The 14,721-nt window shown below is 29.7% G+C and overlaps 1 protein-coding gene across 3 annotated transcripts in view; it reads left to right on the top strand.

Annotated features, from left to right (window-relative positions):
* LOC101238206 (uncharacterized) overlaps positions 1 to 14,721 on the top strand; it is an 82,568-nt gene that overhangs the window by 17,716 nt on the left and 50,131 nt on the right. For all 3 annotated transcript variants that reach the window (XM_065811276.1, XM_065811277.1, XM_065811275.1), the window contains exon 3: positions 4,037 to 4,209. In XM_065811276.1, the coding sequence (XP_065667348.1) occupies positions 4,037 to 4,209 (173 nt within the window). The remainder of the gene's footprint in view (positions 1 to 4,036; positions 4,210 to 14,721) is intronic.

Below are 14,721 nucleotides of genomic sequence, written 5' to 3'. Positions count from 1 at the left end.
ATTAATAATGCATTTTAAACAGACATAATTTGACATAAATGTTAATATTTCCAAATCTATGTAGTAACACATTAGCTTTGGCATAAAAAAATACATTTGACTCAAAAGTATTGAAAACTTTCCATACTTTTCAGGTTACTAGCATCCAATACAAAGCTAGGAATAAAGTAAGCAACTCCCCTTAAAAAGTTGTAGGGCACAAATATCATAGTATATGATTTTTTTTACATTAAATTTTAAATGTAATTCAGTAACAACAATAGAACATAAATGCTGTTGTTCACTCCAAAATAGAGCTAGCAATACTATATTATCTCTATACAGTAAGATGTTAAAAGGTATACCAGCAGCATGACGACCAAGATTTGATTTATAAATGCAAAAGGGAGATAATAATTAGCTCTGGTACCATTCATTACTTTAAAGCATCCAGTAACAATGTTTTTCTACTGCACATTCATTTGTTGACATGTTTTTCCGCTGCACATTCATTGTAACATACCAAAAGGTAACAACTTAATCAAGTTAGAATGTTTGTAGTGATACTTTTATTATCCTTATTGAGTATTGCCTATGCAATTTTTATTACTACTACAAACATCAAAAGCCTTTTTAACCATCACGCAAAACACAATCCAAACTGTCACAGTTATATATACATATAGATATTATATATATATATATATATATATATATATATATATATATATATATATATATATATATATATATATGTATATATATATATATATATATATATATATATATATATATATATATATATATATATATATATATATACGCAAGGTATATACATATAGACTCAGATTGTGTTGATAGTTAAAATATTTTTTAAACAAACTGTTTATGATTGACACTGTCAAAAGTTTTTTGACAGTGTCAATCCGTGACAAAACATAGCTTCCATTTAATCAGTAGTAGTCAATTACTTGTTTAAGAACTGAGCACTCAAGGCTAGTTGAATGACCGAGTTTGAAACCAAACTGATATTCATCATTTGCTGAATCGTGGGACTGAAAGCTGTGAAGCAAATAGACTTTATAAACTCATAAAATTAGATAGAGTAATTGCACATTAATTATTTTCATCAGAAATATTTCCAGGTATGTTTTTCAGAAGTGGTACAAAAGTTGTTTGCATCATATCCAAAGGTAAATAGCAATGAGCCACCCACATGTTAAATAAAAATGTTAAATGCGCGGACAATAATTTGACTCCATATTTAATAGCTTCAGCTACTATACCATCAGGTCCACAAGCTTTGTTGTTTTTTAACCTAGTTATAGCTAAAATCAGGTCAGAGTGATTTTTAACATGCATGCTGTTGGTAAGTTGAGAATTCAGAAAGTAAACTACTACTATCATGCAAATTGTGTTTTAAATTGTATTATATTTATATTGCTTAAAAGACTCTCTCCACATATAAGCAATTGATTCATCATCATTTACACTCTCTAATTTTTACCCCTTATTGTTGTATTACATGTCATTTTAGCATTTGACAACTTTTTAATATTTTTCCATTTTTTACAAAAAAGATTAACTAACACATCTAAATTAGTTGGTTGAAAATTTACAACAACAACTCTATACCAGCTTTTCAAGATAACCTTTTGACTTAACTTATTTTTTTTTATTTATTTTTTTGAATTAACTTTTTTTTTTTTAATGGTCCAAAAAAAATGACATCTTTAGTTTAACCGTAAAAAGTGTCATGTTATTCATTATTATATTCTTGGGAAAAACAATCTAAAGCTTTTCAAGATAACCTTGTTAGAGCATTTGAATGGCCCAAAAAAAATGACATCTTAAGTTTAACAGTAAAAAGTGTAATGTTATTCGTTATATTTATGGGAAAAACAATCTAAAGCACAATAATTTAATACCTGATTCAAATATTGACAATATGGAAAAGTCATAAGAATTACAACATGGAAAAGTTATAAAAATTACAACATGGAAAAGTTATAAGAATTACGACTTTTATATCATTTTATAAGAAAGATCTAGGTATCAATTTATACCTAAATGGGGTATACTTACATTGGAACAAGTACATAGGTAAGCTAATTCTCTCTCTTAAGAATATGATACGTAAAAAAACTCATAAATTTAACATAAATTTTAACTTGACAATTAAGAGGTGACTTGGTACAAGTATAAAATAGCTAAATATAAAATAATTAAATAAAAAGATTAAAATAAAACAGGAGAAAAAAAATAGTCATCAATAACTACAAACTAATTAACCAAGATCCTCTTACCTTGTTGGTTTAATATTTAATTTTCCTAATAATGATTTCCATTACAAATTTCTTTAATAAAAATTTAAAAGCCATAAAAAAAACTTACTCCCCAAAATTATGGCTAAAGTTACTTATTTTTGTAAATTTTAACAAATCTCTCTCAACTTTTTAACTTCAAAACATGAACCTCAACAAACAATGCTGCTGTTGAAAACAAGTTGAGCACAGTTATAACAGGTGAGTTGTGGAAATCAAACTCAGAATTTCTCATTTACAAAGTGAGCAGTTTACCTCAATACTACTACCATAAAAGCACATTTAGGTTGACAATCATACTGAAGTAGGAAGCTGCGTGGGTTTCAGTACATACATTGAATGATATGCTATGCATTAACTGATATGAGGAGAACATGCAAGGGAGTTGCTTCTATATATATATATATATATATATATATATATATATATACATATATACACACACACACACATATATATATATATATACACACACACATATATATATATATATATATATATAAATATATATATATATATATATATATATATATATATATATATATATATATAATATATATATATATATATATATATATATATATTAAGGTGGTTCTAAAAACAATTTTTTCTGAAAATGACTGCTGGCACCCCCTGAATATGTTGTATATAATTTAAAAAAATGCTAGATTTAAGAAATTTTGAAATAAAAAATATTTTAAGGGGTTGCTACCGACCCTTGAACATTATATAGGTCCCTAATATTATTATAAAAAAAAGTTTTTCAAAATTATGTCATATTGGGTCTCAAACGAAGCAAAATCATATACAAATTTCAAAAATAATATTCATTTTATAAAAAAACATAGATAAAAAAAATTATAATCAAAAAATCTTGTTAAATTCCCTATTTTTCATTTTTAGTTAAAAAACGTAACTTTTTGTTTACTAAAATCTAAAATAAAAATTTAATTATAAAATGATTAATATTTTTAAAATTTTTATATAATTTCCCTTCATTTGAGACCCAACATGACATAATTTTGAAAAACTTTTTTTTTTAATAATATTAGGGACCTATATAATGTTCGAGAATCGGTAGCAACCCCTTAAAATATTTTTATTCAAAAATTTCTTAAATCTAGCATTTTTTTAGTTATATACAACATATTCAGGGGGTGCCAGCAGTCATTTTCAGAAAAAGTTGTTTTTAGAACCACCTTAATATATATATATATATATATATATATATATATATATATATATATATATATATATATATATATATATATATATATATATATATATATATATATATATACATATATATATATATATACATATATATATATATACATATATATATATATACATATATATATACATATATATATATATACATATATATATATATGTATATATATATATCTTTATATATACATATATATATATATATATATATATAATATGTATGTATATATATATATATATATATATGTATATATATATATATATATATATATATATATATATATATATATATATATATATATGTATACACACTTTTTTAAATATTTAGGCTGTTTTAATGTACAACATAAACATAAAGGGCCTACATGACCTACACTAATTTTATTTTCATCACTAACACCTACCACCTCTCCATCATCACCCCAATTAGCACATCTCAATTGTTTGTTTTATTTTTAATGTTTAAGCAATAATGTTTTAATATTTAACATTTTTGATTTCAGTTCCACCTCCCCCATTTGATTTCACTGCAGTAGCAATTTCACTTGATTCAATTAATGCGTCATGGACACCTGTTAATGTCACAATTGATGGTAATTTAACAGTTCAAGGTTATACAGTTTTCTACAGAAAGTATCAAGATCCAAACTCTCAATGGAATTGGACCTCATGTCAGGTAATGTTTAGTACTTGAAGTTACAGCCTAGCATTGGTCAATGAAATTTTATCTTGAATATATATTTTTACTTATTTATTTTTTTAAAGAGATTGTTCTCATAATTAAAATGAAAATTTTAATTATGAGAACAATTAAAATTTTCATTTTAATTATGAGAACAATATTTAAAATTTAACTGTGATCATTGGTTATGATATAAATTGTTTTCAAAAAAACAAGTTTAGGGTAATTGTTCTATTATAGTTGGTGAATTAAAATTATTATGTATATGTGGTAAAAGTCACGTAGATAAAAGTGATGAAAGTCATGCATTCATTTATGATTATTATTTTAATGACTATTATGGTTTTATAATTGTCATGGGAATTATAACCTTGTATTTATATACAATTTTATGTAATAGAACAGAAGGTTGAAAAATGCTCAGATAGTTGTTTTTAATATATATATAAACCAATGCAAGAATGCAACAAGCTATTTTGGCCATTATGCTACCAGTATTTGATGGCAACCATCAACGATTTATCCACCAACTACGAACACATATTGCAGCAATGAACATTAATGAATCGAAGAGTAAAATGATAACATTGACATGTTTGCCACCACAGATTTATTCTGCATTAGAAGATCTATGCTTGCTGGCATACCCAGAAGACGATTCAGTGGCTTACAAAGAAATCGAGGAAAATAGTATGAAGCTTTTTAAACCGAAGTCATCTTTAATACTATGCTTTGAATTTGCAACAATTAAAAAAGCAAGTAACAAGAGTGTGATGGAATTTTCACAACAAATTTCAAGAGCTGCTGAAGCAACATTGCTACTTTCCCAAACAACTGGTTTTGCCGTAACAAGTAAAATAACATGTTTTAATTGTGGGAAATTTGGACATTATGCACGGGACTGCGAGACAAAATGCAAGAGCTGTTCACACAATCATCGAGCCAAAGACTGCATCAAATGATAGCAAGGTTTAAAAGAAAAAGGGAGAATTTGGAAATGATGGCATTCAGTGACTTACGAAGAGATCGAGGAAAATAGTATGAAGCTTTTTAAACCAAAGTCATCTTTAATACTATGCTTTGAATTTGCAACAATTAAAAAAGCAAGTAACAAGAATGTGACGGAATTTTCACGACGGATTGCAAGAACTGCTAAAGGATGCAAATTTAGGGTTAGAGATGACAGGATGCGCAACCAATTTATTACTGGCTTAACAAAGAAGCTACGATCAAACGGCTATTACTGGAACCTGAAAAACTTACATTTGAACTGGACATTATGCGCAGGACTGCGAGGCAAAATGCAAGAACTGTTACACAATCATCGAGCCAGAGACTGCATAAAACAATTGCAAGGTTTAAAAGGAAAAGAGAGAATTTGGAAATAATGGCATCCAGTGTTCTCCCGGAAACTGCGTTGCCATTATATAAAGTTAAAATAAACGGAATGTTCCGAACAGCATTAATTGATTCTGGATGCTCAATTATAGTGTTTCATGCTGAATCAACATGTGGGCTTGTTTCAAAAAGTCAAAAATTCATCACAACTTTAAGAGAAACTGTGCAAGTACTAGGTGAAATGGTAAAACCATTCGGGTTTGATTTGATTTTTGGAATGGATGCTATTGAAAAATTCAAATGAGCCGTAATCCAGAGTGATAAAAACCATACTGTCCGAATGTTAGCATGTGAAACAGCAAAATGTGGTGCAAATAATATAAGAAGTAAAGAGAACAAAATAAACAAAAAGAACAAAATAAACAAGGAGAACTAAATAAACAAAGAGAACGAAGTAAATGAAGAGAACGAAATAAACGAAGATAACAAAATAAACGAAGAGAAATAAATAAACAAAGACAAAAAAATAAACAAAAAGAATGAAATAAACAAAGACAACGAAATAGAACATCAGGAATTTATGGTAAAGTTCGACAGAAAAAAGTGGGCGGCATCGTGGAACTGGAATAAAAAGCCCGCAATTAATGATACAATCTGCAAATACAAGATGAGCGAAGAGCATGAAGGTAATTACTGAAAAGAAATAAATGAATGGGTCAACTCTGGCATTCTTGTGCCAAATAACAAGCAAGCATTAGACCACCTAAAGTATTGATACCGCTCATGTGTTGTGCAAGAAAGTAAAGGTAGAAAGATACGCCCAGTGGGAGACTTCCAAGCTCTCAACGAATTTGTAAATTGTCACACAGCGAATGCTGAAAGAAAGAAAGCATGTGATAATTACATTGATGATAGAAAGTGAAGAAAGCATGTGATAATTACATTGATGATATATTTGTTGATGAAAGTGTAGAAACAACTAAAAATGTAGCGAAGCATCTTGATAAATTTGGGTTAAAGTGTAAACCTCCAGAAGGCCTAGAAAAATGACGTGTTTTAGGATTGAGAGTCGAATGAAATAAAAATGGGGAACTGATATGCGGAACAATATAGTACAATTCGAATCTTCAAATACAGTCGCACAATCACAGCTTTTTAGCAATTTAGGTAAACTTATTGGAAATTACCCGGTGGTAGGAAGTTTGCGTTTACAAGCTTCATACATCAAACAATTAGCTGGAAATATTCCATGGAATGAGTTTGTTTATGATGATTGCAAAGAAAAAATGAATGAGTTGCTTCATCGTTTGGAAAAAGAAAACTTGGTTGGTGGGAAATGGCTGGTACCAGTGAATGAAAAAGCTGAGCTTAACTTTGATGCATCATCCATAGGACTTAGTGTAGTTCTTCTAATTGGAGAAGTAGTTATTGAAGATGCAGCATGGCTACGATCAACGAATGATACCCACCATATTAATATAAGTGAACTAGATTTGATACTTCGAGGGCTAAATTTGGCCAGTAAATGGGATATAAAAGAACTCACAGTATACAGCAATAGCAAGGGCACCGTGGGATGTGGTTAAAGGCAGTTTAAAAAGAAGAATATCGCGTAAAGACTTGGGGAATTTCTCAATTATTAGTGCAAAGACAGCTGAATACAATAAAGCAAATAGCAAAAAATATTGAGACTATTGTACAATGGACTCCATCTTAACTAAATTTGGCCAATTGACTTTCACAAATCCCTCAAAAATGGTGCAGAAGAGTGTGTGCAACCAGATTAATTCAACAGAAAGACATATGGAGAGTTAATTCGTATGGTCATTTTAGTGTCGATCGAACATTGCAACTTTGTTTACAAAATAACCAGAATATAAATGACTCATTTAACGATGGTCTTGATATACCAAAAGATGAAGTTGAAAATGGTAAAGGAAGATATAACGAAGATGCTGTTCAAGTGTGAAATGATTCTCAAGAATACAACGAACAAAATATAATGTGCTCCGGACGAATAATAAGAGCCCCATAACGATTAGACTTATGAGTTAAGTCACCAAGATGGCATGTTCTATTAAAGTTGATGAATTAAAATTATTATTTATGCGTGGTAAAAGTCACGTAGATTGAAGTGATGAAAGTCATGCATTCATTTATGATTATTATTTTAATGACTATTGTAGTTTTATAATTGTCATGGAAATTATAACTTTGTATTTATATATGATTTTATGTAATAGAACAGAAGGTTGAAAAACCCTCAGATTTTTTTAATATATATATAAACCAATGCAAGAATGCAACAGTAATTCCAAATCATATGACCCAAGCCATGTCACCATACATTTCAGAGTTTTCAGATTTATATACCATTGAGAGTACTTAGTAAAATTAGAATTTAATCATTTTAGCTCCAAGATGATCCTGAAATATGACCATTTTAGTTTTTGCAGATATTGCCAGCTCCAGTGATGGGTTGATGTTTTACATTGTGGAGGGAGGGTGGGTGGTAGCGATCCTACAAAAAATAAATTTATCAATGCTTTTATGTGCCTTTTATCATAACTATTACATGCCCTGAAAACAATTTTAACAGGCTCTGATGTTAATTGAAAACAATTTTAACACATGTTCATCAGAATTACACAAATGCTGAAAGTTTCAGAGCTCCAGTTTGTCTGGAAGGTTATGAAAAATCTACTGCAAAATTCTGCTACATAAAAGTGCAGCACTCTGACCCCCTGTGTAAAACTCTGACCCCCTGTCATGAGCTATGAAAACTTTTTTATTCATTGACATTAACTATTTTAACATGCACATTCATTCATGCACATTCATTAATTCATTGGCATTACAAAAATGCCAAAGTTTCAGAGCTCCATCTAGTGTGGAAGGTAGTGAAAAATTAATCACAATATTCCACTACATAAACAGGGTCTGCGCCCCTTTATTTATAAATGAAAAACCATATGCTTGCAAATCAAAATCTTTATGTTTTCTGAAAGGTCATTGAATGATGTATAAAAATAATTTTTTTGATATCATTAACTGTATAAAAATATGTACTCCTAACTGTATAAAAATCAGCAAAATCTGGAACATTTGATGACATTTTTAGAGACTTCTGGGTCAATTGCCATGGAATCAATTTTTACATAGCTGTTTTTACTTATATTTTTGTTTAATAGAAAAAGTATACTAAAACTCGATACTAAAATATGGAAAGTTGAATTAAGAAAAAAATTTAATTTTGTTTTGATAAGAATTTTGATTATTATGTTGAGTTCAAAGTCAGTCTGGTTATCCTGCTACTGGAAACATGTAACCCAGTACAATCTGCTTCATACCCTGCTGTCTTGTAGAACACACTTTTTTAGGCAAAGGCTAAGAGAATCCAACTCCAATTTAAAGTTGGATTCTCTTAGATTGTTGGGCTCTTGATTGACTAAAGGCTAGAGATGGTGTCTTGATAAAAATACTCATCTTGATCAGATGTTAAATGCATCTAGTTACTGTCTTGTATAAGGCCTCCTAGGCAAAGACTTAAGGGGTACACAGATTCTATCTGTTGACCAGCCTTGCACCCTTTCTTCATCTATTAGGCTGGCGCAGATGTATTTTTAATACATTACTTCCAGTTTAGGATGTTGAATGCTAGATTTTTTTGACTCAACGCATGAGTTTTGCTTAAGTCTCTGTTTTTATGACTAGGCAACTCATTCTAATATCACTGAATAAGAGTACAGCTCTAAAACTCAGTTTTATGGCTCTGAGGCCGGCTGGTAGTCAGGTTTCCAGTACTCTGAGGTTGCTCTCAGAGAGGCTGATTTCATCAACAGCAGTAAAATACCAGAGTACTGACAGTGCCATGTTGCACATGGATGGTGTTCCTATTTGTACTTTTAGTATGCATTGTTGAAGCCACATTTGAAGCTCTTTGTTACGACTTAGGATTTATTAAAAGTAACGAGAAAATTGCTTGCACTATTAAATAGTGTACTAAGTTCTATCTATATTTTGAGTCAAGGTCTTAAACAAATTTGAAAATGACTAAAGTACCAAAAACTATAAAACACTAAAAACCATCATCATCACCAAATTCTCTAAACCTATCATTCACTAATATTTGTGGTCTTCGAAGTAACTTTTCTTCTGTTGAGACTTATCTCTTGCAAAGTTCACCAAACCTACTTGCTCTTTGTGAGACTAATTTGATTCAGCTGTCTCATCTTATGATCTTATTGTTGATGGTTATTTTCCTTTGATTCATAAAGACTCCAAGAGTCACATGATTGGCCTGGGCATTTACATTTGTAAGAATTCACCCATTTGTTGGGAAACTAGGTTTGAATCCACAGACTATTCTTTTATGCGCTTTCGCTTAGCACCACGTCACTCTGTTGCCTTTCTCTTTGTTCTAAATTGCTCTCCTTCATCTCAAGACTGCATTCTTTTTGGTGTTATTAAACAATCACATGATGACTCTTGGGTAGAAATCTTTTGTCTTCCTGCTGAAAAATGTGCTTCTTACATAACCTCCTAAATTTAAGTTGGCATGGAACCTTTTCCCTCTCGACAATTCCAGGTCAAGTCTCACTCTTCTCCATGGTTTTCCTCATATTGTGCTGCTGCAATTTCCAATTGAAACCATTACTTCCATATCTACCAATAATACAATTTTCTAAGAAACAAATGCCTGTTTATTACTGCTAGAAACCATTGTAAAAAGGCTTTGTCTAACGCCAAAGCCTGCTATTCTCAGGTCATGAAATTTCATATTTCATCTTAATAATTAGGTTCCACAGTTTGCTAGAGAATCTTTAACAGTGTCTATAAAAAGGGAAAATCTGTTATTCTACCTCTCTTGCATGGTTCAGATTTTGTTTCCTCACCTAAAGGCAAAGCTGATGTTTGCTAAGAATTTTTCATCAATTTTATCTCTTGATTCAAATATTCACATCCTACCTGATATACCCATCAAACAGGTTAATCCATTGCTTGACATTCGTATCACTCCAGCTTCTGTATCAAGTGTGATTTCCTGCTTAGACTCTTCTACAGCTTGTGGTCCAGACAACATACCCGTTATAGTCTTGCAGAAGTGTTCTCTGCAGCTGTCGTCTATACTTTTAAAACTATTTCACAAGTGCTTATCAGAGTCTTATTTTCCAGCCTGCAGGAAAGCACATCTGTTATCCCAATTTTTAAAAACTCTAGAGAGTGATCTGACTTGCTTAACTATTGTCATATTAGTCTTCTTCCTACCATGAGCAAAATTTTTGAGTTTTTAATTAACAAATACTTAATCTTGAATCTAATAACTTACTTTCTGATCATCAATATGGATATGGATCTTCTCGTTTTACAACTAGTTGGCTAATAGTAAGAACCGATAGGTTTTATTGTGCATTAGATAGAGAGGTTAAGGCCACTGCTCTTGATATTTCTAAAGCTTTTGATAAAGTTTGGCATGCTGATCTTTTTCATATGCTATCTTCTTACAGTGTATAGCTAACATCTTTAATATTATTGAATCCTTCCTTTCCGATCGTAGTATAAAAGTTGTCATCAATGGACAGCACTCTTCTTCATATTCTGTCACTTTCTTAAGGTTCTATCCTTAGCCCTATACTCTTTTTGATTTACATTAATGATCTTCCAGATTTTCTCACATCTAAGGTGGCATTGTTTGCTGATGATACTACCATTTGTTCTTGTCTTGATAAGAAACCAAAACTCTCTGATTACTTGGAGGGGGCATTTGAGCATTTAAGTTTAAAAAAGATCTCACTTCTGCTACAGCACAAAGCTCACAGTGGCTGGTGAACTTTAAATCAGATAAAACCCAATTACTTTCAGCCAATAGTTGTTGCAAAATTTAGATCTTCCTATTTTTATTGTAATGTACTCAATAAGTCATCTACCCTTCATGTTCTATGATTAACTCTTACTTCTGATCTTTCTTGGAAACCATATATCAAATCCGTTGCAAATTTAGCATCTGCTAAGGTTGCATCTCTTTATCGAGCTCAACACTTTCTTACTCCGGATTCTATTCTCTATCTCTATAAATCTCATATCCGTCTTTGTATGGAATACTGTTGCTATATCTGGGGTGGATCTTCCAATGATGCCCTTTCTTTTTTAAACAAGGTGCAAATTCATCTGATGTTGCATCTATTTTTTCAGTCGTTCTCTCCAACCATTATTTTATCGTAGTAATGTTGCTTCACTTTCTCTTTTTTACAAATACTATAATGGACACTGCTCTAAAGAGATAGCGTCTCTTGTGCCACCTACTAAAATTTATCCCCTTGTTTCTTGTCATTCAATTAAGTCTCATCCTTTTTTTAAACTGTTCCTAAGTGCTCTAAAAAACTCTTATTTGTCTATATTTTTTTCTCGAACATTAGTTCTTTGGAATTCGCTTCCTTCATCTCGTTTTCCTTATTCGTATGATTCGAAATCTTTCAAGTCATCTGTCAATTGTTATTTTGCTCTACAATCTTCATCTTTTCACTTCCTGTAACTTCCAACTCTAATCAATGGTTGCTTATAGCCTTGTTCGAAGCAAAAATGTTAAAAAAAAAATTAAGAGTTTTAAGAACATGATACTTAGTTGAAAAAGTTATAAAAATGATAGCACAAAATTAAATTTGTGCTGTCATTTTTTTGTTAAAAATGTTGTTTTTCAAAAAGTTATGCAATTTTTTTGTAATTTAAGCTTTAAATAAGATTTTTGAGTGGGTCATTTTTTAGTTGCTTTTCTTTTAAATATAAAACTAAGAAGTGGGAAGAATTTTTTGAATAAGATTTTGAATAAGCTTTGAATAAGATTTTTGAGTGAGTCATTTTTTAGTTGCTTTTTTTTTTAATATAAAACTAAGAAGTGGGAAGATTTTTTTGTTTTTGTAAAAAATTTTGTAGTTTCAATTTTTTGATTTTGATTTTATTTTAACTTTTTATGGAATCTGAGACTAATAATTACTTGTAATGAGATTTGTATTTTTATAAACTAAAAATTTCGGAGGAAAAATTATTACTATTTTAAATTGGTTTTACACCCAACAAGGCTGCAAACAGCCACTATTCAGTTGGGATTTACTAGAAAACAAACAATAGAGTTAAAGAACAAGAAAATGGTTGAAAAAAGACTTAGTAAAAAAATAGAATAAAACTTGATAAAAAATTATTTAATTCAATTTTTAATCATAACATTTTGCAGCAAAACTCATTGAGTTTTAAGTGATCTTCAATCCAAAATTAAAATTAAGTTTAACAATTAAAAATTTTTTAAAGTAGACAAAAAATGATTTTTCAAAACAAAAACTTAGTTTATTATATTAATAATTTTCCTAAAATTTATTCATAATTTGCAAATAAAATTTATTCTTAATTAACAAATAACAGTTAATGAGTTTTTTTTACAAATTTGCGAGACAAACTAGGTTATCAACTTTACTCAAAATTCCTACTGACACTTTGTGCTCTTATAAATCTTTAAAAATATGTTTTTACTTATTCAATGAAGTGTTTTTGCACACTTGTTCAATAAAGTGTTTTTGCTCACTTGTTCAATCAAATACTTTTGCATACTTGTTTAATCAAGTGTCTTTGTTCATTTTATTAATGACCAAATTTGAATGATTTGAAAATTAAAACACTTGATATTTTCATTTTCTTACCCTATAAACTTTTGCTCTTTTTGCGATAATGATTTGTTGCTGTTGTTGTTGTTGTTGTTGTTGTTGCTGTTGTTGTTGTTGTTGTTGTTGTTGTTGTTGTTGTTGTTGTTGTTGTTGTTGTTGTTGTTGTTGTTGTTGTAAGGCAAATAAACCTGTACTTACTAAATGCATATGATACAGTTTTTGTTTCTTTTATAACAAATTTATTTTAAATTTTTTTTGATTGTTTCACCACAAAAATGTCCACCCAAATAGTAATTCAAATTTGATAATAAAACATAGGTTTCAAAAAAAACATTTTTTTATCTAATTCAACTGTAAGATATGTGAGGGAGAGAGTATGTATGTACGCATATGTATATGAGTCAGATTAACATATTATCAAGTTTTGATTTTACAAACTGTAAACTGATTTTGCAACTTCTTCGCATCCAGTATTAACATTGTTTCAACTGCCACCTAATGCTTGTATTGGTTTAAAAACATTTAATAAAACGGTATTAGGTGTGTGCAACCTTACTAATTATGACTCTGCACCTGCTAACCATTGGCTGTAACTTTCTAAACATTATCATTTTTAAAACATATTGATTTCTTTGGCCCATAAAGAGCATCAAACTATGATTTTTACTTATGCTAATGCACAAGAAAAAATTTCTATTTATTGCTGAAGATATTTAACAAAAAAGTACGCTACACTACATTGCTGAAAAATTTCCAAATAAAATTGTGAATCAATGGCTGTGTTTCTTTTGAATCATTCAAAAAATGTGAAACACAAATAATGGTTGTGTAGCTTTGATTTCTATACAGTTTGAAGTTTATAAGCATACAAACTGAAGTTTTTATGCAAAGTTTCTCATATGGGTGACCTAAAGTTTAATTGTTAAGCATGATGATGGCTTATAAATTAGGATCATCACCAATGCTACATTGCATACTAGCAATTGGTTGTTGTCTGCTTACTGTATGAGGTCTTGCAGGGTATGAACTATTTATTTTTCATTTTTAACAAATTCACCTTTGACAAGGCTGCTTGCTGCCACTATTAAAGTTGAGTTAACAGAAAAAAATAGAGGAGAGTTAAAGATAAAGAAATTGGTTGAAAAAGACTTAAAAACTGCAAAAGACAGTCAGCAAAAAAGGAAGATAAGAGATAATTCTAAAGTATTTCTGTTTGAAGGAAAAAAATGTTTTTTGAACAGTTTCAGTAAAATAATACAGTTTTAATGAATGATGATAAATCAATCAACAAGATCGAATTTTAGTTGATATAACAAGAGATGAATTGATGACGAAGACGTGATGAACAAGAAAAGAAGTAATGATGATGATGAGATGAAAAGAGATGAAGTGATGATAAAGATGAAATGAACAAGAGATAACATGATGATGAAAATGAGATAAACAAGAGATGAAGTGATGATAAAAATGAGATGAACATGAGATGAGGTCTTGCTTTAGTGTGACCATGTTAGTC

Source organism: Hydra vulgaris, chromosome 12, assembly GCF_038396675.1.
Source record: "Hydra vulgaris chromosome 12, alternate assembly HydraT2T_AEP".
Taxonomy (NCBI): domain Eukaryota; kingdom Metazoa; phylum Cnidaria; class Hydrozoa; order Anthoathecata; family Hydridae; genus Hydra; species Hydra vulgaris.
The sequence above is the reverse complement of the archived record's forward strand: the minus strand, read 5'-3'. Positions and strand labels throughout refer to the sequence as shown.